We start from the raw sequence: 26,889 nt of genomic DNA, 5'->3' as shown, positions 1-26,889 counted from the left end.
TACAAGTCTACATAAAATCCGTCTGATTTTGCTTTAAAAACAACGCAGAAATTTAATAGGGGTTTAGTTTAACGATATAAACGCAGACCAATAGAAACGCAGATTTGCCTAAAATATTTGGTTGTGGATTAGTTTACTAGGTATTTACCCCTACTTTATTTAATACGCAACTTTAATAAAAATACTGTTTTTTTCTAGTTTTTTTTATGAGGTTTTCCCTTGTAAGTGTTAAGTCCTTCAACCTATGTGACCAGACTAAGTTTCAATCTTGGTGATCAGTTTAAACTTACGCGGAAGTAGAACGGTCGTTTGAATGCTTTCATATTGCGAGGCCGCCTAACTATAAGCACACAGAGTTAAGACAATGGCTTTCACTTTATCTTGGTTTGCTTTGCTTATAGGCGGTTATAGCACGACGTATGCTCAAATATGTTAGTCAAGGTTTCTGAACAGTTTGGGGACAGTTAAACATTTTGAAATGCGTTGTAAAAGGTTAATTAGCTTATTTAGTAATATGTCGTGTGTGTTTTGCTATTGTAGCGTTGCCAAAAAAAGCCAAAGGCAGTTCAAATTTGGTGTTTACTTGTAGGTTATTTTTTTGCTTGCCCTTATATACTGTAGGCCAGGGGTCGGCAACCTTTTTGCACTGCGGACCGGTTTAAAACTAAAATTTTGTCGCGGACCGGCCTTCAAAAACAACAAATGTTCAGGAAAGGAAATTTATTACAACTTTCAATGCGAACTTTATGCTTGTTTTGACGCAAAGAGATGCTCCCATCTAACAATTATTGAACTCACTGAAACTTGCGAGCGGCATCCGGCCAGCCAAACAATTTAGTTTAACCCAGCCCGCGGCTCATTTCAATAAAACTTTTAGGCATTTACGTTTTTTTCTTAAATTACACTGGTTTAACATAATTACCAATTCCTATATTCTTACCAGCTTCTCAAAATAAGGATATTTAAGTTCGTTTTTCAAGAAAATTTTAATCTTACAACCCTGCTACGGACCGGTAACCAACTCCTCGCGGACCGGCGTTTGCCGACCACGGCTGTAGGCAATACGCGTTAAAAATACGACCGGTTCGGTGCACTAATGATGCGTAAGCCACAATCGATGGTCAAAAAGCAAATGTTGATGAATTTTAAGCGTTCGATTTTATTTTGGAAAAAAACGAAAGCTACCTGTGCTGATAGCGATTGATTTTTTTGCATAGATAAGGTTAGAGCGTCTGGCGCAAAAAGGCATCCCGTTTTACTGGTCGTGCAATTGATTTAACCGGTATGAAGGTTTATTCTGCAGCGTTAATGATTTAGCGTATGATATGGGAGTCGAAAAGTTGGTTAAGTCTGTTGTGTCGCACTGTTGTATGATTTCGATTAAATTATATCGATTTGTGGAACGCTATTTTTGTTAAGATGTTTTAATGCTTATGGCGTTTTTCTTAGTTTTCAACATCAATGCATTAGTGTTTTTCCACGATCTACTTCAGCTTAGTAATTTAAGTGACACTGCTTAGGAGTTGTTGGTTTTTAATATTAAATGACTTTCGCACCACAAGAAGTTAAATATAGCACCATTGTGCGAAATGGTGTCAATATTAGATTGCAATTCATTTATTCAAAAGCGTCTGACTGTGAGCTCAACACAAATACGAAATTCGAATCAAACTATTATACATGGGCTAATAATATATATGTGCGTATGCTTCAGTACATTTTATGTGCGTCGCAATGCAGTTCGAGATTTTACACTAAGCGGCGTTTAACAATATAAAATACAATTAACTGCGGTAGCTTAAGAAATCTAGCAAGGAAGACGAAACGAAGTGGGCATTTGTTTTCATAGCCGGTCATCGCCAATCCCCTGGGCCGTAAAATCCGATCTGGAATGTTTACCTTTCATTATAGGCCGATGGGAACTCGTAAACAGACTGTGTGGTGGCGACCCTGATGCGGTTCTGTATTGATGGAGTGTAGGAGTTATTGATTTCGGTGCGACCAAGTTTACCAAGGGCAGCAAAAAATCCGTGCAACTTAATTGTGTGAATGTAGTATGTTTAGTGAACATAGTCCTCTTATTTGCCATAACAGCGCCACATGTATAGCTTACTTCCGATATAAATAGTTGCTTAGCCAAGCCTAGGCATTACGCAAGTAAGGCGCCACACAGCTTCAATTGTAACACACTTTGCTCGTTTGGCAAAACATCCGGCAAACTGAACAAAAAAGTGGCCAAGGGTAAACTTAAGTAGGACTGGAACGTTTTATTTATCGGAAATGACGTTTGTACACGTGTTTCACATTTTAACTATTTACCATTTATAAGAAATAAATTGGGCTATGTTTTTTAGAGGGGTTACACAGTTAGCTGGGATTTCAAAATGTTCCGCACTTGTTTTTACCATTCCAAATGAGTTTAGGTATATGTTTAGCTTGCAATTATGGATGTTAAAAAAAACTGTTTATTAAAGGAAAGCTATGAGATAAATCACTTCAAGTAAACAATTGGCAAGATTTGTCATCGAAGTTGAATAAGATCGCCTTTTATATTGCAAGGCGCCGGTGCATTGGTTGCTTATTTCTCTTTTTGGTGCGTTTATTAAGCCATTTCCTGGCCTTGAACATGTTGGCTGCGAAAATCGTGTTTGCGAAATGTTTACAAGCAAGTAAACATTAGTTACCTGCGTAGTATAGCAATGTAGTGTAACATTTCTTACCGTGGTACTTCAACGTTACAGTTAAGGCTTTAAGGACCGGCCTGTCGAAGCTGTAGGCAATTTGTGCTGAACCCGTAAAACTGTGACTGTCGTGAATTTCCTATTGATCGACCGGCGTCTGGTTTTGTCAGCGAATATATTTTTGCTGACTCGGCCACCTTCGCGAGGCAATCGCGTTTGAGTGAGTATTAACACGTCTTTTTGAGCTTTCTACTGGCTTATTTAGGGCTACATAGTGTCATTAGGTATGTAACTTTAGGGTTTTGTCATTTCTAGTCCAAAATGTCCATGTAATATTGTTCTATTTGTTGCTAAAATAAGACGCAAAATACATGACAATACCTAGACAAATAGTGCTTGAATCACAATTAAATTAAACAGAAACAAGATATGTCCCGAAAATAAATTTTCGGCCCACATAATTTGTCATCAAAATTAAACAGAAGAAACTTTAAAACCGAATGTAAATCAACATTATCGGTATTTGCCTTTCACTCGTTGCTTTGAATAGACTCACTGGGCATTAAACTTCTAAGGCGTATTTATTTCACCCACACCGGATTGCTAAGTAGCGTTAATACCAAAATGAATTGCCAATACGTGTGTTGCATTACACTAACTATTTTTTTCCGAAGTTTGGTTGTGTTTACTCGCAGCAGTTTGAACTACATGCCCTACTTGTTTAAAAACGTTCAAAAATGACCGTTTTGTTGTACATGCACCAACCCCACCCCTAAGTTCCCAGAACAACGCCCGCCTAATTATGTCGCTAATCGCAAGGCAACGTTGTGTTTACGGCGAGAAATTAAGTCGTTGTAGCTGCACGGAAAGGGGAGTGGGGGGCAAACAGAAGCGAAATGCGATCAATTTCAGTGCAAGGGATGCCCTTGAGAAAAACACGTGGACTTTACACGTGGAAATGGTTCAGAAGCGAGCACCTCGCTTTACGCTAGCATTGTAGCGTCGGCGCTGGGCCAAGCAGGAGTCGCAATAGGGTTTTTATGTTTTTTTTATCGTTCTGATTAAAAAGATTAACAGAAATGCAAAGTGGCGTTAAAGCTTTAGCGCACTTAAAGTATTTTTGTCTGCGATGGTTGTTTCTGCTTAAAACGCTCTATAGCGCAATCGCGTTTTCGCTTGCTGGCGTTTTTCTACAGCTCTGCGCATTTTCAGAAATCGACCACAACGCATCGGCGATGACGTCAGAGATCGAAACGGACCCGATGACGTCACGCGAGGAGGTCGAGCCGGAACGATCGATTGAAAGCGACAACGGAAACGAAATCACTCCGCGCGAGATCGAAAAGCAATTAGCGGACTCGAATTTGGCGGAGAGCGAAAGTTGGCTTCGTGCCGAGATCGCGCCGTCCAGCAGCGAGAGTTCATTGTCTACGTCATCGTCCAGTTCGGACAGCGAGAGCGAATCGGGTTACACAAACAAAGAGAACGCTGAGAGAGAAGCAGAAAAAGGCAACAGCGAGAGAGAAGACGAAGTTGAAGAAGGCAAAATTGACCTTGCCCGCGACCTTGACGGCGGTGTGGTAGAATTGGAGCTCGGTGCTGGTGCAATCGAAAGTGCTAGTCAACCTGACGCTTATCGGGAGGAACCGACGCACTTATACGACGAAGTCAGTGCAGCCATTGCGGATAGCCCAGCCTTGCAGGATTTGGAATCGACACAAAACGCTGCTGAAGTTAAGGACATGCATATGTACTTCGAGGTGCGCGAAGAATCAACTGCTGCAGTTGACGACGCCGTTACAGTTGATTCAGAATCCAAACAGCCAGAAAATGAAGTGCACGCAAACGAAGAGAAGCAGTTTGACGTTGACAGAACAGCTAATATTGCTGTAGAAGAGCAAGCCCCCGATTCCGAATCAAACTTCGAGATTCAAGAACGACCAACTGCTGAAGATGTAACCTCAAATGATTCCGAATTTGAACAGCGTGGATCCAATGTAATACAAACCAGCGAAGAACAACATGTAAAGATAACTGTGACCGAGGTACAACAAGCCCCATACTCCGAATCGAACCCCCTTCATCCCGAATCCGAAGTTGTTGCGGCCGAGCATTGTGACGTAGGCGAAGACGAGGTCCAATCACGCGCCTCGACACTGTCACGTGATTCCGACTCGTCGCTGGACGAACTGGACGGAACTAAAAAGCGCTTCTCTTACCAGATAAACTTGATGAACGACGACGAAAGCGACGCTACTGCAACTACGTCATCGTCTTCGTCATCATCGGACGACGACGAGGTGGAAGTGGAGGTGGCGCAAAGAGACGTCAATCAGGTAGAAGTGGAAGAGGTGGGCAGAGTACAGGATGCCGAGAGCACCTCTAGCAATCATCCAGAAGTTTTAACATATACAACCAAATTAAAGGAACAAGAAGACTCTGTAGTTAAGCCTCCGTCCCCGGTCGAGCCTGTCGCCGATGAAATAGCGCGCGTCGCGCTCAGTGACGGCATAAACGAGGTCTTTGGCGCGACGCCAGCTGCTGATGAGCGGGGCCGCGACCCCGACGAGGCGTCAGAAGTCGAGTTTCACAGCGTGACAGAACAAGGTTACGAGGAACCGCGGCGTGAAAAAGGCCCTGAGCCTGTTACGTACGACAGCGCTGATCAACTGAGGTCAGAAACTAAATTGGAGGCAGACCGAGGAGAAATTCCGCTTGAGAAAGACGTACGTTTTGATTCCGAACAAGCCGCTGCGAACTTCGAAGCTGCAAGTGAGACTTCAGGAAATGCGCCTGACGTCGACCCGAAAGAAGCCATTGAAAAGCAACCCTCTGTAAAACAGGAAACAGTCGTCGAGCTAGAACACCTGAAGGACGGTGAAAAATCACAGGGCAGCAGTCGCAGAAGCAGCAGCAGCAGTGAAAGCAGCAGTAGCAGTAGCTCCAGTGCTTCCTCCACGGACGAAGGGCGATCAGTTTTGCCGGAAGACTCCCGACAACCTCTGGCGGCGGAAGTAACCGTCGTAGAGTCGACACAGGAGGCGCCAGACAATCAAAGATTCGAAGATTTTGACGACGCCGTTGTTGATCAAACGAAGGATCAGATTGTAGATCTGGAAATCGCAGAAAAGCGCCAGGAGCATCCGGAGGAGAAAGTAGAGCAAGAGGAGCCGGAGAAAAACGAAGAGGAAGAGAAGCTTGAAGAAGACGAGATGCGCATCATCGAACATACTGGGCTCATCAACCATGACGAAGATCCGTAAGTAAAGGTTTTTTTTTTATAAGTAAAGGGGTGTTTAGCGATAAGAAAAGGGTTTTGTGTTTCGTATTTTGAAACAAAGGGTCAATTTGCCTAAATGGCCTATTTAAACTATGAAGTTATGTTTTAGGTCATGTATAAAATTTCAGAGCCGGGTCGCCTTGCTTGACTGGTATCTCGTGTGTGTTGCCAGCTGTTTTACAGTTGGTCGCTATAGTTAAAGCTTAAATGCATATCAGGCCCAAAACGCAAACCGTGTTTGTTAAATGGTTTTAGGCTCAAAAGCAAAGCAAGGAGAACGACCGTCAGCTGATAAAGGCGTCTCTTGTAACCTTCTTTTGCTTCTAAATGACAATCCTTATATACGAGAGCGACAGAGCGCCGTTCAAATCGGCTTGCTTTCTCTAAACTGATTCGCGCCTAAATCGTTCAAACGTCGTGTATGTTTGGTAGATTTTTATCATATCAAAACCCCGATCGAAAGTTTACCCGATATAAGCGTATCATGGCCGCTACACTTTCTCGGGTGAAAACCCCGAAACCACCCGTCCCTGATGCGTTAGGTGTGCTTATTGTGCCCTTGGAGTTTTGAGAATTGCGCCATCGGAAAAAACCCGCAGCAACTTGAACAAAGCCGTACCCCCATCACCCAAAAAATCTTTTAAAAAATACACGGAATTCACTTTCATTACGTGACCCGTTCGGAATTTCGGTTTACTAAAATAGAAATTTGCATGATGTAACTCTTTTTAGCTTTCATATCCTTTTAGCTTTCAGGCTCTTGCTGATTGCGAATTAAGATTTACATTATAAGTCTGCGTTTTGTATAAGGAGTACATTTTTACTTTATTGCTTCACAAATAATTTTGCTGATCAAAAGCAAACGTTTTTCTAAAGTAAATTTCAAATTTAATTACCCAAACAAATTTATTGAAAACAATAAATGTTTTAGCTACTTTGACTTTTAACAAGAAAACCCGTTAAAATTTATGATGAAGTTATTCGAGTAACCGAAATGTGCATTGGAAGCTTTCGAAGAACTTCATTAACACAACTGTCAAATAACTTTATGTTGAGTAAACGGTTTCGACAAACCCCAACCGCCCCCCTACCCCTTTACCACTCCTTTAGTGAAATTGAGTTTCGGATTTCGTCTGTTCACAAAAGCACGACACCACCCGATTCCGCATCGGAAACACTCTTTGCTCTTGTTAACACCTGTCCGTGCCCATTGTGACGTAACAACGTGGCCGCGCGAAGTATCGTTCGGCTGGGTATCGGGTGACGAGATTTAAAAGACACGCTCGGCGCCCGCCAGATTCCTTTGTAACGGTTTTTCTTCGATGTTGAAATCCTATTGTTACTAGATGTTGCGAATTACGTACACGCGGCTGTGTCAGCAGCCAGTTTTTTGCTGGCATTTAAGCGCTAACGATTTGAAATAAATCAGCGTAGGTGCAAGTGCTTAGAGTTGCAAGGTGTTTAAAGGGAGAGCGTAAATATGCCGGAGTCCACCGAATTTAATGCCACCAAGGCCTGGTAAGAGAAATTGCATATCCATTGGTTTCTATATAGATACTTTTATAGTCAGTTTACTAAGTCTATTTCGGTTTTCATTCAGACTGCACTATATTTTGCTATTTTGTGTTAATTCTTAGCATTTATTTTCAAAGTTGTTGAAAATTATAAAGGAACAACACAATATTTTTTTAATGTATTTGGGCCCGTTTTGAATTCCGTAGAAGCATATGAACATTGCTTTTGTGGGTTGTGATTTCATTATTTTATCGACGTATAGGTACTAGGCAAAACCATTGGTGGTTGCTAATTTACAACATTGCATGTTAAGTTTAAGTAAAGTTTGAAATTCGAGTATTGTGAAGGATCGCGTATTATGCCTAGGCGACATTGTCGGTTTGGAACACGTTAAAAATGCAAATGCCTGGTGCAAATCGTTTGTGGATTCCACTTGGATGCACCTCTTAATCGTATTTGAACTATTGCTCGATTAAACGTAAAACGTAACGATCCAAACCTCTAATACTGTTGCTGCCAGGTATTAGTTGCAGCAATATTGCCTAAAAAAAAAAGATTGCCCAAATAGGTGGTCGAAAATATCGGTAGTTTAATAACAGTTGGTTGGGAGAACAATTTACAATATATAAGAGCTGGTTTTTTAAACTCGGGCACATGGACCCCACGTGAACTAGTTTTAGGGAGTACATGAAGCCCTAATTAAAAGTTAGTTCTATATTTAAAAAGTGATCATTTTTTCAAAAAAAGTTTAATAATTTTTTAAAAAGAGTTTGATATAAATCAAACGTTTATGCACTGAATGTATGTTTAGACTCCATTTGACTTCTACATTTTTTGGACCGAAACCAGCAGATTTTTAAATCCTATTTGTATTGTGACGTCGACTTAAGACGTCGTCTCTAAAATGCCTTGCCTGCCTTGGTCCGCGCAAAGTAGAAACAAATTTTATGGGGTCCGCGGTAAAAAAAGTTCAAGAACCCCTAAAAAGTTGTAAACATTTCCTATCGACATGGTCCTTTTAATTGGGCGCAAGTGTAAGGCCGTTAACCTGCAATTAAAAGCTCCCGCTGCGTTCTAATTCCCGACGCCTGGACGCTAAATCCCCTTTGTCGGGCGACATCACCGCGCCAACTTTCGCGCCTCCGTGACGACGCGCGAACCGCCTTTGTTACGTCACAGCGGGACGACCCCCTTTCATCGGCGATCTGTGGTCGCGTGTCACACCGAGTAGGTAAAGGGAGGGATTTTTATAAACGACGGGGTGCTTAGAGCGTTGTATCCTTCCTTGGTCTGATCTTGGCTTGCCTTACAGGTATCCATCTATGGCAGTGAATAATTTTTTAAACGTGGTTTTCAACATTTTAATCCTGAACGAATTCGTTTGTTGGCCACTTGTTTGTTGTCATGTATTTTAAGTAAATCGTGAAATCATTCACAGTAGTTAGAAACACAAAGTTGACAACTATCTCTCTTATTTAGGCGGCCGCCATGTTTGTCCAAAATATTTTTCGAGCTTCGATGTTTACATTGAGGTGTGTAACTGTGCAAAAACCCTTTGCGACAGTACAATTTGCAGCTCTTAATTAAGATTTAATAAAGTACATAAATACTCAAAAAGGGAAAACAAGTCGAAGCTATGACAAATCCATTGGTATTTTGTTTGTGGTTGGGTGACATTTTACACCAATTCACAATGTTTATAATTGATTCGAGACTCCTATCATTTCAGCCTTAAAACATTCAAACCAATATTTGCACAGCGTTGAAATTCCCGAGGGAACACTACTGTGCTATATTTGTCTGTAGAACCTAACGTTAAATCTGTGTTGCTATTTAACATTGCCATACCTAAAACATTTAATATGACGCATTCCTTTCTGTTTTCAGCGATGAGGGGAATACCCGAACTGCGTACAACGCCGCGCACAGCCAGCGCAACACTGATGCCACCAAGTGGTTCGGTCAACCCAAGCCCAAGGACAAGGTGTGGCTCAAACCAAATGGAAAGGTGGACGATGATGCCGAGGCGTAAGTGACGTAACAAAGACGTAACAATAACCTGTTTACATTTGAAAAATGGGATTATTTGTTTTGTGACTTTGGTTACTTTATAAGCTCGGCGTTAAATGTTACACACATGTAGATATAGGCGATTTAAAACAAAAAAACTATTTAAAGTATTTTAGCCTGCCACCACTGTTGAAGATAAAAAATATATAGATTTAGCGATTACCACTGTTTCAGAATATCCACCTGAATTCGATTGCACAATAGACTAAATGTTTCCATCTGTTAAATAAAATCATTACCATTGCTCTATAGTATAAATAGTGATTTGACATTTGTATCGTCCTTTCGAAACCAGGAGCCCATCATTTTTTTTCGGGGAGCTGCAATTTGCCGCAAGGTGGAGCCACGGAGCCTATTTACTGTGACTGGTTAAAAGTGACGTAATCCGCTTTGGTTCCACGTATTTATCTCGCAGCATTTAATGCCAACCGCGCGAATATTTACGCCAACCTCATAGTTGTCGTTACGCGATGATGCACATATAAGGACGCATTATTGAGATGCGGCCTGGATAAAGAGGCGTGTGGTCGGCCAACCTACATGGTGTCTTTAAAAGAATGCAGGCTCGATGTTTGTACTTGTAATTCTATTTTCGCCAATTACAAAATAATGCTTGGATAAAGTAAAACGCTTTTGAAGGAACCTGATAAAATGCCAAGTGTAGGTGGCCTAACCTACATGGATTCTTCGAAAGGAAACCTGTTCGATTTTTGTAAATACTTGACATGTTTTTACACCAATGACAAACTTGTGCTCGGATATAGTCCAATGTTTGTGAAGGGGACCTGGTAAACTGCCAGGTGTCGGTCGGCTAACCTACACGGCTGTTCGAACGAAAGCTGGCTTAGTTTTTTGTACATACTGAACATGATTCTACACCTATTACAAAATTAAGCTAGGATGAAGAAAAAGTAGTGAAAAAACGTGTTAAACTGCCACGATCTTTGGGAAATGCTTTTATACAGTTCTTGAGTGTGATTGTATTTTAGTAGGAAACTTTTGTTGTTACATGTCCGCATTTCTAAACGAGATATGTACTTAAAAATGATTCTTCCACCTAGATTTAACTACAAATTGCCCAAATAACGCAATATCAATTCACATGAAACTCTATTAATTCACATGAAACGTAGAAAGCGTTATTCTACACAGTTCATATTCAGCTCTTTTATTGAAATGTTATAAGGCGAAAAAACGCACAACGATGTCGTCGCACACGTGCAAAGTGTCAGCGACAAAGCATTTCCGACTGGCCCGGGGCATTAAACGTCGCAATGCGAGTCCAACCGCAGGAACGCAGCTCGTGGTCCTGTATATAGTGTAGTGTGTGCGTCGCCCGCAGCTACGACTAAGAGCGAATGCGGATGACTGATTGCTTGTGATGTTTGCGATGCTGATTGATCGCCGAGTCGCGCGCAAATTGTCGGTACAAGTGCTAAAACAAATTCGGCAATTTTTACGAAACATTGCGGCGTAATTTGCGGAAAAGTGTTCGCGTACGGAAATCGTAAACCGGCCTCACCCTGCTCATAAGCATACACAAAGGAATACCCCTTTTTGCAATTTGAATTGCCTTCGTGTCGACCCTATTTATTGTTATTCGTTTGCGCTATAGTTTATTTAAACACTCGAGTAAAACCAGGATCAGACCTTTTATAAAGAAACATAAATTGTGCCTATACGTGGATCGTCAGCTCCCTAAATCAGAACGAATCGCTATACATCAACTACTGCTTTAACAAGCAAAAAATTGAAATATTCCTCTGTTTCAATGCGAAATGGCATAACACAAAAAAGCTAGGTATTTTGACCTGCTTGAAACAAGATATAGTGTCGGAGTTTAGAAATCAATTGTATTTTTGTTTTTATGCGATATGGAAACGGGGCCCAAAGCGAAAATATGTACACTGTACAGGTATTCCTAAATGACCATTTCGTGTTATTTTTGCGCAAGTGTTTAGAAGCATGTCATTGTTCTCCCTTTCCTAAATCTTTTTATTTTCTTTCTGTGTCCCTTTTGAAAGACTTCGAAGGTAAATTTTGAACCACAGTGTAATGTGTCAAAAAACAATACGTGAAATAACAAACGGGTTACATTTGTGCCGATTCAATTCACGGTGTTCACATTTCCCCAAAACATTCGCATTCCCAAATTAAGCCTAACGCTGTAGTCTTTCCGAATCATAACCTTGTAAGGTGTTCTTCGAGTCGCCGGGCTGTAGCTCGAATTTCGGCGCGGAACCAGAACCGATGACGTCACGCTCCGCTTCAAACCTGAAACGATGCCACCGCTTCGCGCGAAAAAAGTCCGTTGGTTGCAATCCATAAATAGTTTTGAAAATTGTCGTTCAGTTAAAATTACAAAATTAATTTTTGTGTGCGTTAGTTGAATAAAACTTCCTAAAAGCAATCATTCGTAAGTTCTCTTGATTTGTGTATACGTTACGCAGATTTTCTCCTGTCATTACAGCATTGCTTAAAATATTTTCAGTGGTATCGGACAACAAAACTGGATCGCATGTAAATGCTTATTTGATATTTATTAAATTGGGCCAGAACCAATTACGTCACTACATGGTTCAAAAAACTTGACGCGAAAAAAAAAAAAATCGGTCGGTCGCAATCCATAAATAGTCCCCGACATACGATAGGCCTCATCCCGGCTGCCGGCGAGTTATGAAATTACGCCAGGGCGCTTTGTGCTCCTTGATAAACGTAGCGTAACGTCGAAATTGCCCAGCACCTCTGTGTTAAGATTCCGTTCCCGTAATCGCCTTTTCCCGTCGTCTTTCGGCCGCGATGACAAAACACTTTATATTGTCCTATTACTGCCCTAACTGCCGCGGTGTGCACGCCGCAATGAGGAGCACCGGAAAATGGCAGTTTTGGTGATGCTGATAAATATAGAAGATGCACGGGACAGCGGATCTGTGCAGTGGGATGTTGTGGTGTTTTTTCTTGTATGACAATCTTGCATAGACTGGATTCAAGTTTATGGTTTCGTATAGCGATACCGTGAAAATTAGATTTAAAACCGAAAAATCTCTTAATCAATTCGATAGTCACACGTTAAAATGCTTTCATTAACACGTTAGCATCGCGTTTAACCTACCCGCTAAAACAATTAAACCTGTTGTCTGACGGGAGAAACCTTTTTGTATTGATTAAACTTGTAAGTTGAGTACAATCTGGCCAAAACCCATACATTTTAAACACTGTAAAATGCTGAACAGACGGAATTTTAGATTTTGTATCGCGATACCGTGAAAACCCCAATGATAATAAAACTATCGAGAAATTTGGGTTTAGTGATAATAAAGGGATCTCCTAATCTATTACGTTTGCAGCTCCATGGTCTTACGGTTTTATTAACACGTCAGCATGCTGTTTAATGTACATTGTAAAAAATTTAACCTGTCAGAAGCGATAAAACTATTTGTCTAACGTCATGAGGCAAATTAACGCCCTCACGTAGGAAAAAAACAACCGATTTCCCTTCCTTTTGAGAGTAACAAAACCCTTCTGACCAGTATATGGCCGGTTAAATATAATTTTTTCTTTCCCCTGTTTTAGTGCCAATTTTGAACCATTAAGGGTTCGTGAAAACGAACCGGCTGAAGTAGCCAAAAAACAGGATGAAACTAACACAATAACTACGCGACTAAACTAAGAGCGGCACTTACAATAATATAGTACAGGAATGCTTTTGTGAACATTTTTTTTCGGCATTCTTCGATAACTTGTGTCAACATTTTGTTGTAAAATACCTTTGAAACCCGAGAATTCTTCAGTTTATTAAATTTATTTAAACATGAGCATTTTTTTGCAGTGAGCGGAAGAAGGTGATCAAGGCGATGACGCGCAAGCACAACCCGAACCTTATCACTAAGTGGCGCCCCACTGTGGAGAAGGACTGGAGAGACAACCTTGATTCTCACAAGCTTGAGAGCATGAGAAAGTGAGTACAAGGCACTTTGATATATATGTAAAGTAGAGTTTAAGAACCGAAGATTTTTACAGAAATTTTGTCAGAAATTTACTATCTTCTGTAATGCATAAATATGCAGTGTTGTCAACAAGTCATTTTGAAATGAGTTAAGCCACATTCAAGTCAACATCCAACTCGAGTTATAAGTCCAAGTCAAGTCTCTTTGAATAAATAGCGAGTCAAGTCCCAGTAAAGTTATATTTAGAGCAAGTCAATTACAAGTCAAGTCCTCGTCATTGAATTTAAACATTAAACTATTTAAATTATTGAACTCTTCCGATTATGAGCAATAACTCAACTAAAAACTAACACATAACGCAACATGGCAAGCTTATCGTTTTTCATGCACAAATTAAGATAAGTGACCCAATTTTAATAAAATAATGCCTAACGAAACCATTTCATTTCAACCCAGTCTTTTGCCCAATATAGTTCAGTCAAGTCAAATAATTTGAACAGTAACTTGAGTACCCTTCAAGTCAATAACTTAATTCATTACCAAAACGTAGATATAAATACATATCCCTGGCAGCGACAGTATATTTATATTAATTCGATTAAAAAACGTTAGTTGTCGCCCAAGCCAAATCTTCAATTCTCCTTGATTCTCCTCCTCCAGATACGAGGAACGTCGGAGGGTCCGGATCGAGAGCGACACAACCGATCCTCCGAGGTTGAGAGCTCCCTCCACCGACTCCATGGCCGAATCCCACTCGTCAGAGGGAGGACATCCCTCTTCAGAAGCGGGGACTTACTCCGACACTGTCGAGGTAAGATGGCCAATTTTGCTAATATTAACCTTAAATCATCACAATATGAAACAACATCAGGAACCATCAAACACAGTTCGAACTTACGACCTCCGGTAAAATCGGGACCGTGGCTCTACCAACTGAGCTACACAGGCTCTGAGGGAGCGAGTCGAGAAACAACCATGATGCCAATGCTTGCTACATTCTGTTAGTAATATAAAAGAACCATATTTGGTCTGTCTGAATACCTTTGGCGCCTTAAATTCATTTAAAGGAGTCGATGTAGATTTCTTGCCTGACCTAAGGTACTGTCATTTTTATGTTGGAAGCTTAATTGGTTATAGTCATTACATTCATCGGGAATTAAGGTTTTATTAGATTAAGAGTGATAACGAAATTAAAATTTTTCGTGCAAAGTTCCTGTCGAAGTTTAGACTTGCAATATCTTACGTTACAGTTTATAATTCATGAAACTTACTTTTCGCCGATGTAATTCATGTAACTTACGTACACAAACAAGAATAAGTTATCGTCTATGAAAGGCTGTGGTTTAATAGCGAGACATAGAATCAATCCGTCTGGAACGGGTTGACATAAAATGCTGTCGACGACAACGTCTATGGGCCGAGGCGGGATGTTGCATCAAGTTTACCATTCAGTCGTCTGCCGTCGATATCAATGAAACTGCAACATTAAATCAATGCAAGCGCCTGGGTTCCTCAATCCGTGCCATTGATGACATTATTGGGCCAATTGCTTGGCCACTTTGGGGAGTGGCCGGGTCAGATTTTAACCCTATTTTCCAACAATTCTATATACAAAAGTGGGTTTCGGTTGTATTTAACCAAAGCCATTGGATTAAAACTGGCCTAGAACTTAAAACGTGCTTTCTAACATGTTAACTTTAATCAAAATTGTCATAAAATAAGGGAACAAAAATGTGGGCCGGGTGCATTTAAATAGGCCACAAACCTGGCCAAACACAGGCCACCGGAGACCTGAAACTTCGTTGCAGGCGACTCTCAAGGGAGGTTAATGTTTAAACGCGGCTGTGATCTCAGCCAAGGTCGCGCCGCAGCCTTCCTGAGTTAACTGGTCTGGTTTTGCGGCCACTTCGAAAAGGGCCAAGCTCTCTTTTCTACCACGCTTTCATTCGTTTCTTGGCTGGTTCATGAGATATAATTCACCACCGGTGAACAGTATAGGAGCTAATAATATTCCTTGCGGTTTGAAAATGATTAAATATGAGTTTGAACTAGCTTGAATTGACTGATTTTAAACCGGCCCTGTTAACTGGTCTTAAATCTCAGCGATTACCTTGTGGTGTGTGCGTTTAGGTCGTCCTTCAGTGTACTTCGGTCGCGCTGCTGTAATGCACCTCTCTTCGCATTTTGCGTGTTTACTTTAGCCGTGCTTAGGGTTACGTTCAATGCAGATTAGTCAGTCGAGAACACCAGGCGATATTCCGCTACGAAAAACCTTCGGTTTCCGAGTGAAAGGCTAGTTGTTTAGCTCGCATTTTTAAGCAAGGTATTGAACCCTTTGGTGGAGGATTTGTTATATTCGGGCATAGATCAAATCAGACGTTAAACTGCGTGGCTTTTATGTTTATTAAAAAAAAACACTTGATAATGAATTTCAAAGCGCAAAAGGTCGAATAGATGGACATCATCATTTTCATTAAAACGTCACTATACGAACTTACCTTCTCTACCTTCTTCAATTAATGTGACTGGACAGTAAATCAAGACACCACTTATAAATGGTAGGACGCAAGTACAGCATTAACTGAAGACGACAGGTTTGGATCGAAACGTCCTTGGTCGATCTACTCGACCTTTTTGGCTTTGAATTCATTAACATGTTACAGTAAAAATCAGTGCATAAAGTACCGAAATAACCACTTAATTGTGACTTTTTATCAGACAGCTATATCCACTTATGGCTTCCTACGTTTAAAATAAATATTTTAAATTCTAATGCTTAACCAAGGAAAGTGCGTTGTTCATACCTAACGCGGCTGAATTACAATATACGCGACAGGTGTAAATGGTTTTGTCACATTAACGTTGCGGTTTGAGTTAAAATTCCTTTATTCCCTGTGGAAACAATACAGTCGTTGTGTTTTAGTTGTTTGTGACCAACTTCTCACCACGAAAGATTGTGTGGCTTTATAAAATGCAACGACCTTTGGCAAATGCACCAATGTTCGCGAATTGGACCGGTTAAACGTTAACCACATCAGCCGGTTTATTGTAAATTAGATTTGCCGCAGTGAGCGATAAAACAACAATGCTTCGGCGAGTCAATGCAAGGTTTACGTCCCTTTAATTTGATTTAAGGCATTGTTGTAGCGTTGTTGCTGCAGTATATTGCAGTCTGCCTAGAAAGTGTACCTAGGATTGGTATTAAAATTTGAGTTTAGTGTTTTTCTGGCCGACGTGTTATATTTGGCAGTGTACATTTCTTATTATTTTTGAGGTATAAGTTCCAGTATTGACAGACATGAAATACTAAAACCCATAATGTGGCATAAAGTTACACCAGGTAAAAGTTCCAATTTTGTTAGAATTTAAATACTTAAACGCATAATGTGGCATAAAGGTACACCATTTTCCGCAAACAATTTACTAAGAATCTTTATAAGCTTTGAGCTGTAGTGCGGAAACCAACAAAATTGATCAGAATAATTCCGTTACAGTAAAGGTCAGAGATTTCGTAATTTTTAATCGAGCTTCTTTAAAAATCGCTTTTTTCGCTTGCGGGCTCTAACGCAAAATCTCGCGGCAACGCAAAACAAACAATCCGCCACATAACTTGTGCCCACCATTAGTATTGCGTTATATCGCGCACAGGCCACAGTTCCATTTCGAAAATTATACCGAGATCTATGTTATGCAATCAAATTTTGTGCCCAGCAATCTTACACCACCGCTCCAACGGTAATCCTTTTTTCACAACTTCATCTGTTGTAAAACCGGCACCTAAATGACCACCCTTTCGTCGCAAACGCTTCTGTAGTGGTCTCGTAAAGTTAAACGACCTTCCGAATTATGAAACTCGTTTTTCCGCTCGGAAGTTCGAAGATTTTTTTGTTTCGCCCCGAGCCTATTTGACCGCGTGCCTTCGGTCGGTCGGTCATTAGCGCATTGCCATGCGTTTTTTCCGCCCTCCTAGACGCGACGCTGCGTTTTACGGTGGGCGGCCTTTTTTAACAGCGACGGCCTGTTGTCAGCGCAGCGCGTGATTTTTAGATCTGCGCCAGTTTACCAGACTGAGCTTAACGGTTTTTATATAACTATAAATTAAGTTTTTATGCTGGAAAAGGTATAACGTTGAGTTTGTGTAGGGATGTTCACCTAAACGGGTTGGGTTTTTTTATCAAGGAATTTTAGATGTGATGTTCAAAAGTTAGATTACACGCAAAAAATCGTTTTTATTTAAAAAAAATTTGTTTTTTATTTTCATTTTTTTTTGAAAGATTAGAACAATTTTTTGCAGTGTTGTTTGAATTGGCAATTTTTGTTAAACTGAATAGTCGTTCGTGTTTGACACTTAATTTCGCTTGTTTTAGCTACTTTTTGTGGAGCGAATATTGTCGGAAAGCCTGACAGTTTTACAAATACAAAATTTATCTTTTTTCAGTACCACCTGGTTTACTGTTTTTTCTCAAATCTTGACAAATGCGGCGGAATTCCAAGATTTAGTTTTCAAGTGGCGATTTCGAGACGAGAGCTTTCAAAGTGCGCGGCAATATTACTTGAGGTTTTCAAGTGTTGAGGATATGTTCCGTGGTAAACCGCGAGCTGTATACATCGTAATTTAGGCATTTTCTTTGTTTCATAACCAAGCTATTTGTGTGCCGAATTCGCTAACAAAATTAGGTTTTTGGAAAACGCTTCAAATGCCAAGTTTTTGGTGCCATTTATAAGAGGGAAAAGTAAATATGTTCTTGTGAACAAATGCTTAATATTAACGTACACGAAATTGCTTTGCTTATGCGAATAATGGCCCAATAACAAAAAGAAGAAATATTCCGGGCAAATTCAAAGTGAATACTCAAATCGTCCAAATAAACGCATTGTAATTTCCTTATTCCAATAGTGTAACCTAGGCTGCAATACCGTATGCATTGTGTGCGCCTAAAAATCTTCGCGCCGTAGTTGGGAGGCATATTTAACCTTGCCTCCACAGGTCTCGCTTCTCCGCTAAGGACATTTTTGGCAAATAGCAAATATGTGGAGTTAGCGTCTTCCGAAAGTCTCGCTATTGTTGCGAACGGTCTTGTTTCCCGAATCTCCCGTGGGGCTCCATTCTCGTTGTGTCCTTGAAACAGCTTTGGGCCTTAGGCATATTTAAGCGGGGGGGGGGCGTTGTTTATGCTGCGCGCGCTTGTTCCGAACGGCAGGTAGGGTCTTGCCCGCAAAACTAGTTGCTACTTGAATAGTGTTTTTCTGCTAAACGCCCTAAATGACGTGGAGTTTATAGTGAAGCTGCGTGTGGAATTCGGGTTGTGGAGAAATGATTTTAGCTCGTTTGGAGTTGTGAGCATAATTCCTTGTTTACGGCAGATTCATGGTTTTTAACATAACATAAACGCTTTTTCTGTCTGAAAGAAACGAAAAGACATTTTCTTGGTTGCGTGACCATTTCGAAAATTGGAGCTCACATTTTAACCCTTTTATGGTCAAGAAGTTAATCTGTATAAATGCGAGCAGACTGTTTTTGAACTCTATGCAAACTGCCTCAATGTCTGTAGAATGCAAATTGCTCGCAACTCGGCTGTGCAGTTTACCTGCCAAGCAAACAGCGTAACGAGCCTATTTTAAGCGAGGGAATTTTTGTTTTCGAGTTTTTTCAAGTTTCCCTGCTTACCGCAGTTTAGTCACGCGTTTGATTTGTGCAAGTGGAATTAACAATACAAGCGCGTAGCAGGAATGTGTACATTTTTGAGCCTTTTTAGAGGCTGTCCTGTTGTTTTAAAAGCGGTTTCGAGCCTGGAGTTAAGTTACTATAATACATTCTCGTGCGCGACTGCACGAATGCACGTAGTCACGGCCTGTATGTGAAATAAGAAAAGCGAATTCCCAAGGGACCATAATGTGAGGTTTATTGTGGTTAATTTGTTTCACTACTGACTTAAAAACGAGCGATTAAAACCAAATATTTTGCTCCGAAAAAGCGCCCTGCCGAAAATGTCAATACTTGTTAAAATTGAACAACAAACAGTTGAAGTGATTTTACCTCGGAATGGGTATAGTTTGGCCCTCGAATCATCAGGCCTGTGGGTTAGAATCTATGTTTTTCTTGAAAAACAAATCCATGTCAACATCCTTATCTCTGTGTGTACTGTTTTACACGGAGCTGTTATAGTTAATCAGTGCGTTTTCTAGTGACCGATTATTTTAACTGGTTCAATACTTTTCCAAAAAACATTTAGATATCTATATTGAAAATAAATAAAGAGTTATTCGAAACGTTCAAAATGATACCTACTTCTATATAGGCTTTGATATTCTTGTTACGTCTTACTACAACCTCTAACCATTATGCTCCCAAATTTAGATACCTATTATTAATATTTTACAAATAAACTGGTCTTCTAATCTAAGTGCAAAACCAAGATCAGCTGACCGCGATCGGCGATGCGTGACGGCGCGTTTACAGTTCCCGTCACGCTTCAATGCGTTGGCCCCCAATGCACGAGACCGTAAATACTATAGGGGCTAAAAACAGTTGTTCTTGCGAAATGCGATATGCTCGTAAACAGTGGCGACCTGCCTGGCGCTTGTGTCGCTCAAGTTGTTTAATAGTCAGGTTAATAATATGCAGCAGAGACTATTTGAGCAATAGTAAGGTTAAATTGCTTAGTGGAGCAAAGGCGAGATAAAGAGGTTTTTGAAACAGGTGCGCGGAAGAATAAGTATAGCATTGGGAAATTTTAGTTAGCCTTTTAAGGCAAACCATTCAAATTTGTCAGGAAAAAGATATTAACATAAAGTTTCCTATACTTTAGTGAATATCGATATCCCTTATTTTGCGCTAAAAATCGTACGCCCCATTCGATACTAAATCATTTTGTTACTGTATGGTCGAAATGAAAAACTGACAAAATTAAAACCTGAGCGCGGTTAATGTTTTTAATGTCATTAAAACAAAACTTGATTAAGGGTTGTGAGGTTTAATTGATTTCAATTATTTATTTACTAGTTTGGGTGAAATTATTATTTGCAAACCATTGAAACGTCTATATATATCAGTTTATTATTGGATCCGAACCCACCAGTTTGCTTAACACCATTATCGTAATTTCCTAGTCAGAAATTGTATCGTTGTTTACCAATCGAAACTGGCTTGATTTATATAGTATTCGCCTATTTAGCTTACCATACGCTGGGCTAAAGTGAAAGCTGACCTCTTATGAAGGGTGAACAAAATAAACGTGACTTGGGTCGCGAATATTTCTGTCGCCAACCGTCAATCATCTTAGACGCCGCTTTGGTAATAACTCGTATACGTTATAGTAATGCTATACGAAACCGTCACACGGGAAATACGGGTTCGATTTCGTCGAGCACGTTAAGCGTGGGATTACATCGGGGTAAAAAGTGTACATAGCGTGAAACACATTTATCAATCGGAATACGTAATAACGCGTGAGCCAATTAAAATATTAATTAGTTACTGACAAGGTTGTATTTCATAGTCCGAGCGCGTAAAACCGTATAAGTACTTAGCTAAAATATACCCTCTTGCGTTTTTAACCTTTGGGTTATTAATTTAGTATCATTGCGGTCACATTTTGTGTTTGGTCATACGCATGCTGCCTTACCTATAAAAACATGTATATATATGAAACGTTTGCGTGGTGTTTCGTGACTGAAATGATTTGCCACAAGGATAAGGCTACTGAATTATGGAGAAGCGGTTTTGAAGCTTTTTAAGAGATTCAAAGTGACATAACACTGTGCATCCTTGACACGCTCAAAATAGTCAAAGCACTTCAATAGTCACTAAGAGTGCAACTGCGTGAGGATTGAAACTAGCTAACTCCTGAAGGCAGAGGTCAATTGCAAGGTCAAAGAAGGCAGTCGTGCCTGACAGAGAGTAGCTAACAGCTGTGGCTTAAACCGTGTGTAACTGTTAAGATGCATTTAAGCTCGTTTATATACATTCGGGATGGTTTGAAGCAGCAGTGAGCGATAAGTGCCAGCGCATTTTGGTAATGTTTTATTTTTTTTATGCTCTCCGATGTTGTTCAAAACTTTTATGAACAAACATTCTTTAAAGCAAACTTTGTGGTTTTGCCTCGCAAGTTTTTAAATGTTGGCCATTAAAATACAGTGTGTTTTTCTAATTCCTATCTTGTTTACTGAGTTTCGCCTTCGTTACCCCATTAACTACTGCACGAAAATATGACAAAAGTGGAGTCTTTTAGATTTTGGAAACTACCAACATTGAAACTGGTCAAGAGGCGCAAAAACACAAAGGCTCGACAAACACATGTCGTACAGCTTGGCGATTATCGAATAGGCCAGAAAACATGCCAATAAAGTGCAATCTAACCAACTGAACTTTTTTTTCTTTTCAGCAGCCGTCGCATAGCGAAGATTTAAGCAGCAAACCTAGTGTATCTGGCAACAGCGAGATCGTGTTCGAGCCTGTGGTGCACAGTCGGGACGCAATAAGCCGCTGGGAAAGTCGCCTGAGCAGCAAGTTCGAAAAGGAAGAGACTGAGAAGAAGCGACTCTCCGTCGGAAAGCAGAGAAGGTTCGAGAATCGGGTGTTTCCTAATGTGTTTTTAACGTATTTTTTGGCCTTTTTGCTCGGCAATTTCTGTTTTTACATTACACTGCCTATCTTCTGAGCCGCGTAGGTTGGTTCAAGTCGTTTTGTGTTGTAAACCTTCAAAACCAAACCATACCTCAAACCATCTAGGCTTTTTGTGCTTGTGCTAAATTCAGAACAGTAATAAATTTGCCTTGGACAAAAAATATAGGACTCAGATAATTCAGATATATTGCGAAAACAATGGTAGAGAAATTACAAGTTTTTAAAACTTATTGCGGCAATGCGGCTATAGATAAAAGCTAGCAATGTCCCTTTCCTGTTTGGATCACAACATACTGATTCTTGCCTGATGGAATACTCCTTTAATATCCACAGGGCATAGTTTTAGTCACCCAAGACACAACTTGGGCAAATATAATAATTATTCAGTTTGGATTCAATGAATTTATTTTCCAAATTCATCTTTTTACAGCAACTCTTGCCGATTTTGATAAGCCTACTCAATAAAAATTTTCCAAACTCTCTGTTTCAAAATCAAATGGCACCTTATTAACTGAACGGCTAAATTAAAGAAGCTAACGGTTTCTCATGCGCTGTGCAAAGGTCACACAGAACAAGCAGTTTCGAAAGGTATTTGTTTGCCCGTCGCGAAGCATTAATTACCGCGATCGTTGCCCAGTCGTACCTTATCACTTTTTTAAGAGCGTGGGAAGCTTGAATTTACCGCTGCTTACCTGCTGGTTACTTGCAACATTACTGTGTGAATTTTCGCACCCATCTATGGAAAAAAGCATGATTTTCAGTTGAATATGGCGTTCTTAGCTGGTATTGTTGGTTAATTAGTTCTGTAAATTTCTAAAAATCGGGCTTGTTCGACGAAAAATGAAACAAGGGCCGCAAAAAGTAAAATAATTTTCGCGGAGCCACGTTATAACGATGATGTCATTGAAACATGTATAATTGTATATACAAAAGCTATATATAGTCGAATAAGAGGTTTCTGCCTGTTAAGGACAAAATGTAACCTGCCCAACGCAACGCTCACCTGTGAAGTGCTAACCAAGCTACCGAAGTAAAATTATGCTACACACAAGTCCGTACTTATTAAAACATAAGTCATAAACCGAAAATATTGAACATAGCGTACTGCATTAGAATGTTGCCGTGTAATATGCCGGCCTTCTGTAAATCATTCGCGCGCAACGCTGAGTCACGCTGAGTTGGCGTGTGGCGGTTTAGACTTCTGGAGATGTCAGGGTCAGTTGGGGTTTCACGTGATTGTGGTCCATGTAACCATGGCAATACGTTCTGGCGATGTATCCATAGCAATAAATTCTGGCGATGTATCCATAGCAATGCGAACAAAAAACAATGAAATAGTTTACGTGGGATGGTTTTTTTTTAGTTTGAATGCTTTACCTACGTTGAAAACAGACAGGGTTAGCATATATATTACGGTTAGGTTGATTGGCTGAAAGATAAATTGCCAGCTTGAAAGTGAATTTGCCAGCTTGAAAGTGAAATTCTTGTTATAATAAACAACTTCCTTGTTTATAAATCTTACCAATAACATTTATTAAGGCTTTATTACCCATTGTTACAACTTGACGAAACATTACAGCCTTTTTAAGTTTTTTTAAGCAACATGGCTTTAAAATTACGCGTACTGTGTTTTTCAAGTCCCTTTTTTATACAAGGTGTCTCATCTTCTTGCGTGTTACCTCACTGACTGTCTCTTGGACAAAAAAATAACACACAGGCCTCTTTGGCACTGACAAAAATAAGTTGCTTTCGCAAAAGTTCGCCTTGTTAGTTATATGTTACTGCGACGTTTAACTTACACTGATGCTGTTTCTATTTTAATAATATTGATTCGTATTCATTCAAATTAAGATACAAATCCACTTGTTTAAGCCTTTGTACTGTCAATAAATTCCCGTACATTGATAAATTCGGTTGACACATGACAATGTGCGTAACAACAGAATGCGACAAAGCGACAGAATGCGACAAAGCGACAATAAAAAACAACCAACTTACTTTCGCAAAAGTTCGCGAATCGCATTTTCACGCTTGACTTGCCGCGAGCAGGACCGACTGGGAGGCGAGGCGACGCGAACGTACCGAGTCCACGTCAAGCGTGACGTCATCGACCAGCAGCATGTCGGAGCAGGTGCTGCCCACTAGCGAGAACATCATTCGGGAATCGATCGGCGTTTCGGGCGTCAGAAGCAGGTTGGTGAATTTGCTTGTTTGGCTTTCGCTTCTTTTCGACTTTTGTGTCAAGTTTGTGCCGGCTGTAAGGTATTTGTAGTTTTTACCATGTTTGTGTGTCGTGTTGTTGTGTAGTGTAGTGTGTTTCACAAGGGCTGGTGAGATTTGGCCGCTTTTTTTAAGGTAACTATTTGGACAGGCCGCGTTTGGTTTTATTGCCATGTTATTCGATGAGTGTAACGTTTATCAGTGTTACTCAATTGTACCTATTACTATTGTGTAGTTTACTGCGATTTTTTTTGGCTATATTGTTGTTAAACAGTGGAAGGTTTAGCATGGAATTATTGAAACAAAACAAGTTAAACTGGAACGGAGCGTGTTGTTTAAAAATTAAAGGTTTGCGTAACATATATGTGTGATATAATATACATTATACATTTAATTTAAATATTTTTTAATCAACTGTTGCTATTATCCTTTACTCGTCAATTGTAAATTTATAAAAATAATTTATAAAACATTAAACATAATTAGGTCAACCAAGATCCTTTATTACTGCGAAATTGTTTTGAGCTAACAAATCGAAATGAAAATGGAGCAACTTTCCCGTGTGTACTTTTTATTTTGTTGCCGCGCTTAGATTTAAATGACGTCAGCAATCCCTTTTTGGATGTCACTGACGTCAATTGAGAATGGTCTTAGTTTACAGCCGCTCGCGAAATTTGTTTTGCAAAACTTAGAAATGTTCCATTTTTTGTTAGTTAGAAATTGCCAGTGATATATTCGCCAAGGCTGCTGTGTTTGTCAAATGTGGTGCGTTTATAAAGTTAAATTTGTTTAATTTGCGTTATTTCGCTCCCATTTGACCTCAGAAGTAAGTGTACGTGTTGTAACCCTTTTTCGCTCTCTGCACAATATGTTTTGTTAGTTTAAGCGCTGTCCTTGCACATAAACTCGTGCAAAACCCCGTATTTTCGCCGCTGTTGGTGCAACAATACATTCCAACGCTCGCCGCGGGCTGTAGAAAAACTTGCATACCGCGGTTATGGTGTTTCGTCGCTTGTAAACGATTCCTTGCAAGAACAAGAATCGTTTGTTTACCGGCTCGTAAAACTCGATTGCTTTTCTGGGTCGTTATAAAGCAGTTTGGTGTCGATTGCAAATCCGCCTCCGCGGTAATGAAATTTGTCATTTTTTTATTCAGTAGATCCAGGTGTTGTATTGACTTGTTTACACTTAAGCCACTGTTTTAATGCAATTGACTTGACTTGAGTTAGGTTATTTGGGCAAAATTACTTGACTTAAATTATGTATTTCGGACAAATGACTTTAACTGGACAAAAGTCACTGGGAAAAAGTTTGGTTAGTGTTTTACCCCATTTTTTTCTGCTAAACAGTTTTCTCGCAATATGCCAAGTTTCTGTTGTTCGCAAATTGAAACATCGCATATGATTAGGCGAATTTACCAAGTTCAATAGTTTATCTTTTTAATGCCAAATGTTTGATGTAATGTCATGACTTGAACTGGTACTTGCCCTGCTATTTTTCGCAAATGACTTGACTTAGACTTATTTTGCAAACTATTTGACTGGGAGTTAGCACTTTTTGATAGATTAATATTCCGTCAGGTGTAACTCTTATATGTTATCGCTACGTCTTCAAATTATTTACCCACTAGGATGTAAATTTAAGTTATTTACCTTTGTTTATCAAGCTCTAAATTGTATTTAATGGTTGTGCAAATTTTTGTCAATCTTAAGTGACTCACTCTTGTGTACACGCAGAATTGAAGCAAGCGAGAAAGGCAACAGGTATCACTCAATGCTTGCTAATTTACCGACGGTATTTGCGTTGGCGAATTATTACCATGTCACGTGCATAATGATGATTCGGTCATTTGTTTTGCATTTCATACGTTTAGATATGGAATGCGCGTTTGAAGTGTGTTGAATTGCTTACATTTGCATGACAAGAAATTCACGAATCTTAAATAACCGTCACCGGACAGTCTCGTTATTTCGCATTTACCAAATTTCAGATTGATTTAATAAATGTTAGCAAGATGTTTGTTGTTAAATATTCTTTAAGAATTTTTTGGTAGAACGAAAATTCTTCACTAAACCAGAAAAAACAATTACTCTAGACTGGGCATTTTAATGGCACCAGAAAAAGGCCTACTCGACCTTTTTGGCTTAGCAATTCATTATCAAGTTTGAAAAGAGATTTACAATTATAAGTTTTCCACTGGAAAGCGATATTTCTCAGCAACGGTTATCACAAAAAGCAGTTGTTCAATTTAAGATAAACCGTGGACTAAAAATGCCTTTCTGGATCCCAATTTTACTTCGAAATACACCTGTTCCCCAAAAACGTTTTATTGTAACCGAATTGCATTTACGAAACATGTAGCCCACGGAATTCGAATTATTTCCTTTCTAAATACACACCCACGACAAAGAGTGTGTATTGCGATTTGCCCTTCTCCCTAATTCGGTAACGTCAACTTAACCTTGGCTACAGCCTCTCACAATTGCCCGCTAATTGTGACGTAATCGCCCACTTATTGTGACGCGCCTCGAAATTGGAGCTCGAAAGCTA

At 39.9% G+C, this 26,889-nt stretch overlaps 1 protein-coding gene across 1 annotated transcript in view; it reads left to right on the top strand.

Moving 5' to 3' along the window:
- Positions 1–26,889, top strand: part of LOC146163386 (uncharacterized) — a 43,020-nt gene that overhangs the window by 6,481 nt on the left and 9,650 nt on the right. The window contains exons 4-10 of the mRNA XM_083380474.1: positions 3,894–5,940; positions 9,364–9,504; positions 13,376–13,504; positions 14,154–14,304; positions 21,878–22,069; positions 24,182–24,312; positions 26,076–26,102. Of these exons, the coding sequence (XP_083236600.1) occupies positions 3,894–5,940; positions 9,364–9,504; positions 13,376–13,504; positions 14,154–14,304; positions 21,878–22,069; positions 24,182–24,312; positions 26,076–26,102 (2,818 nt within the window). The remainder of the gene's footprint in view (positions 1–3,893; positions 5,941–9,363; positions 9,505–13,375; positions 13,505–14,153; positions 14,305–21,877; positions 22,070–24,181; positions 24,313–26,075; positions 26,103–26,889) is intronic.

The sequence above is a fragment of the Ascidiella aspersa genome, chromosome 2 (genome assembly GCF_963924565.1).
Source record: "Ascidiella aspersa chromosome 2, kaAscAspe10.2, whole genome shotgun sequence".
Taxonomy (NCBI): Eukaryota; Metazoa; Chordata; class Ascidiacea; order Phlebobranchia; family Ascidiidae; genus Ascidiella; species Ascidiella aspersa.
Note: the sequence above shows the minus strand (reverse complement) of the source record. Positions and strands in the feature narration are given on the sequence as shown.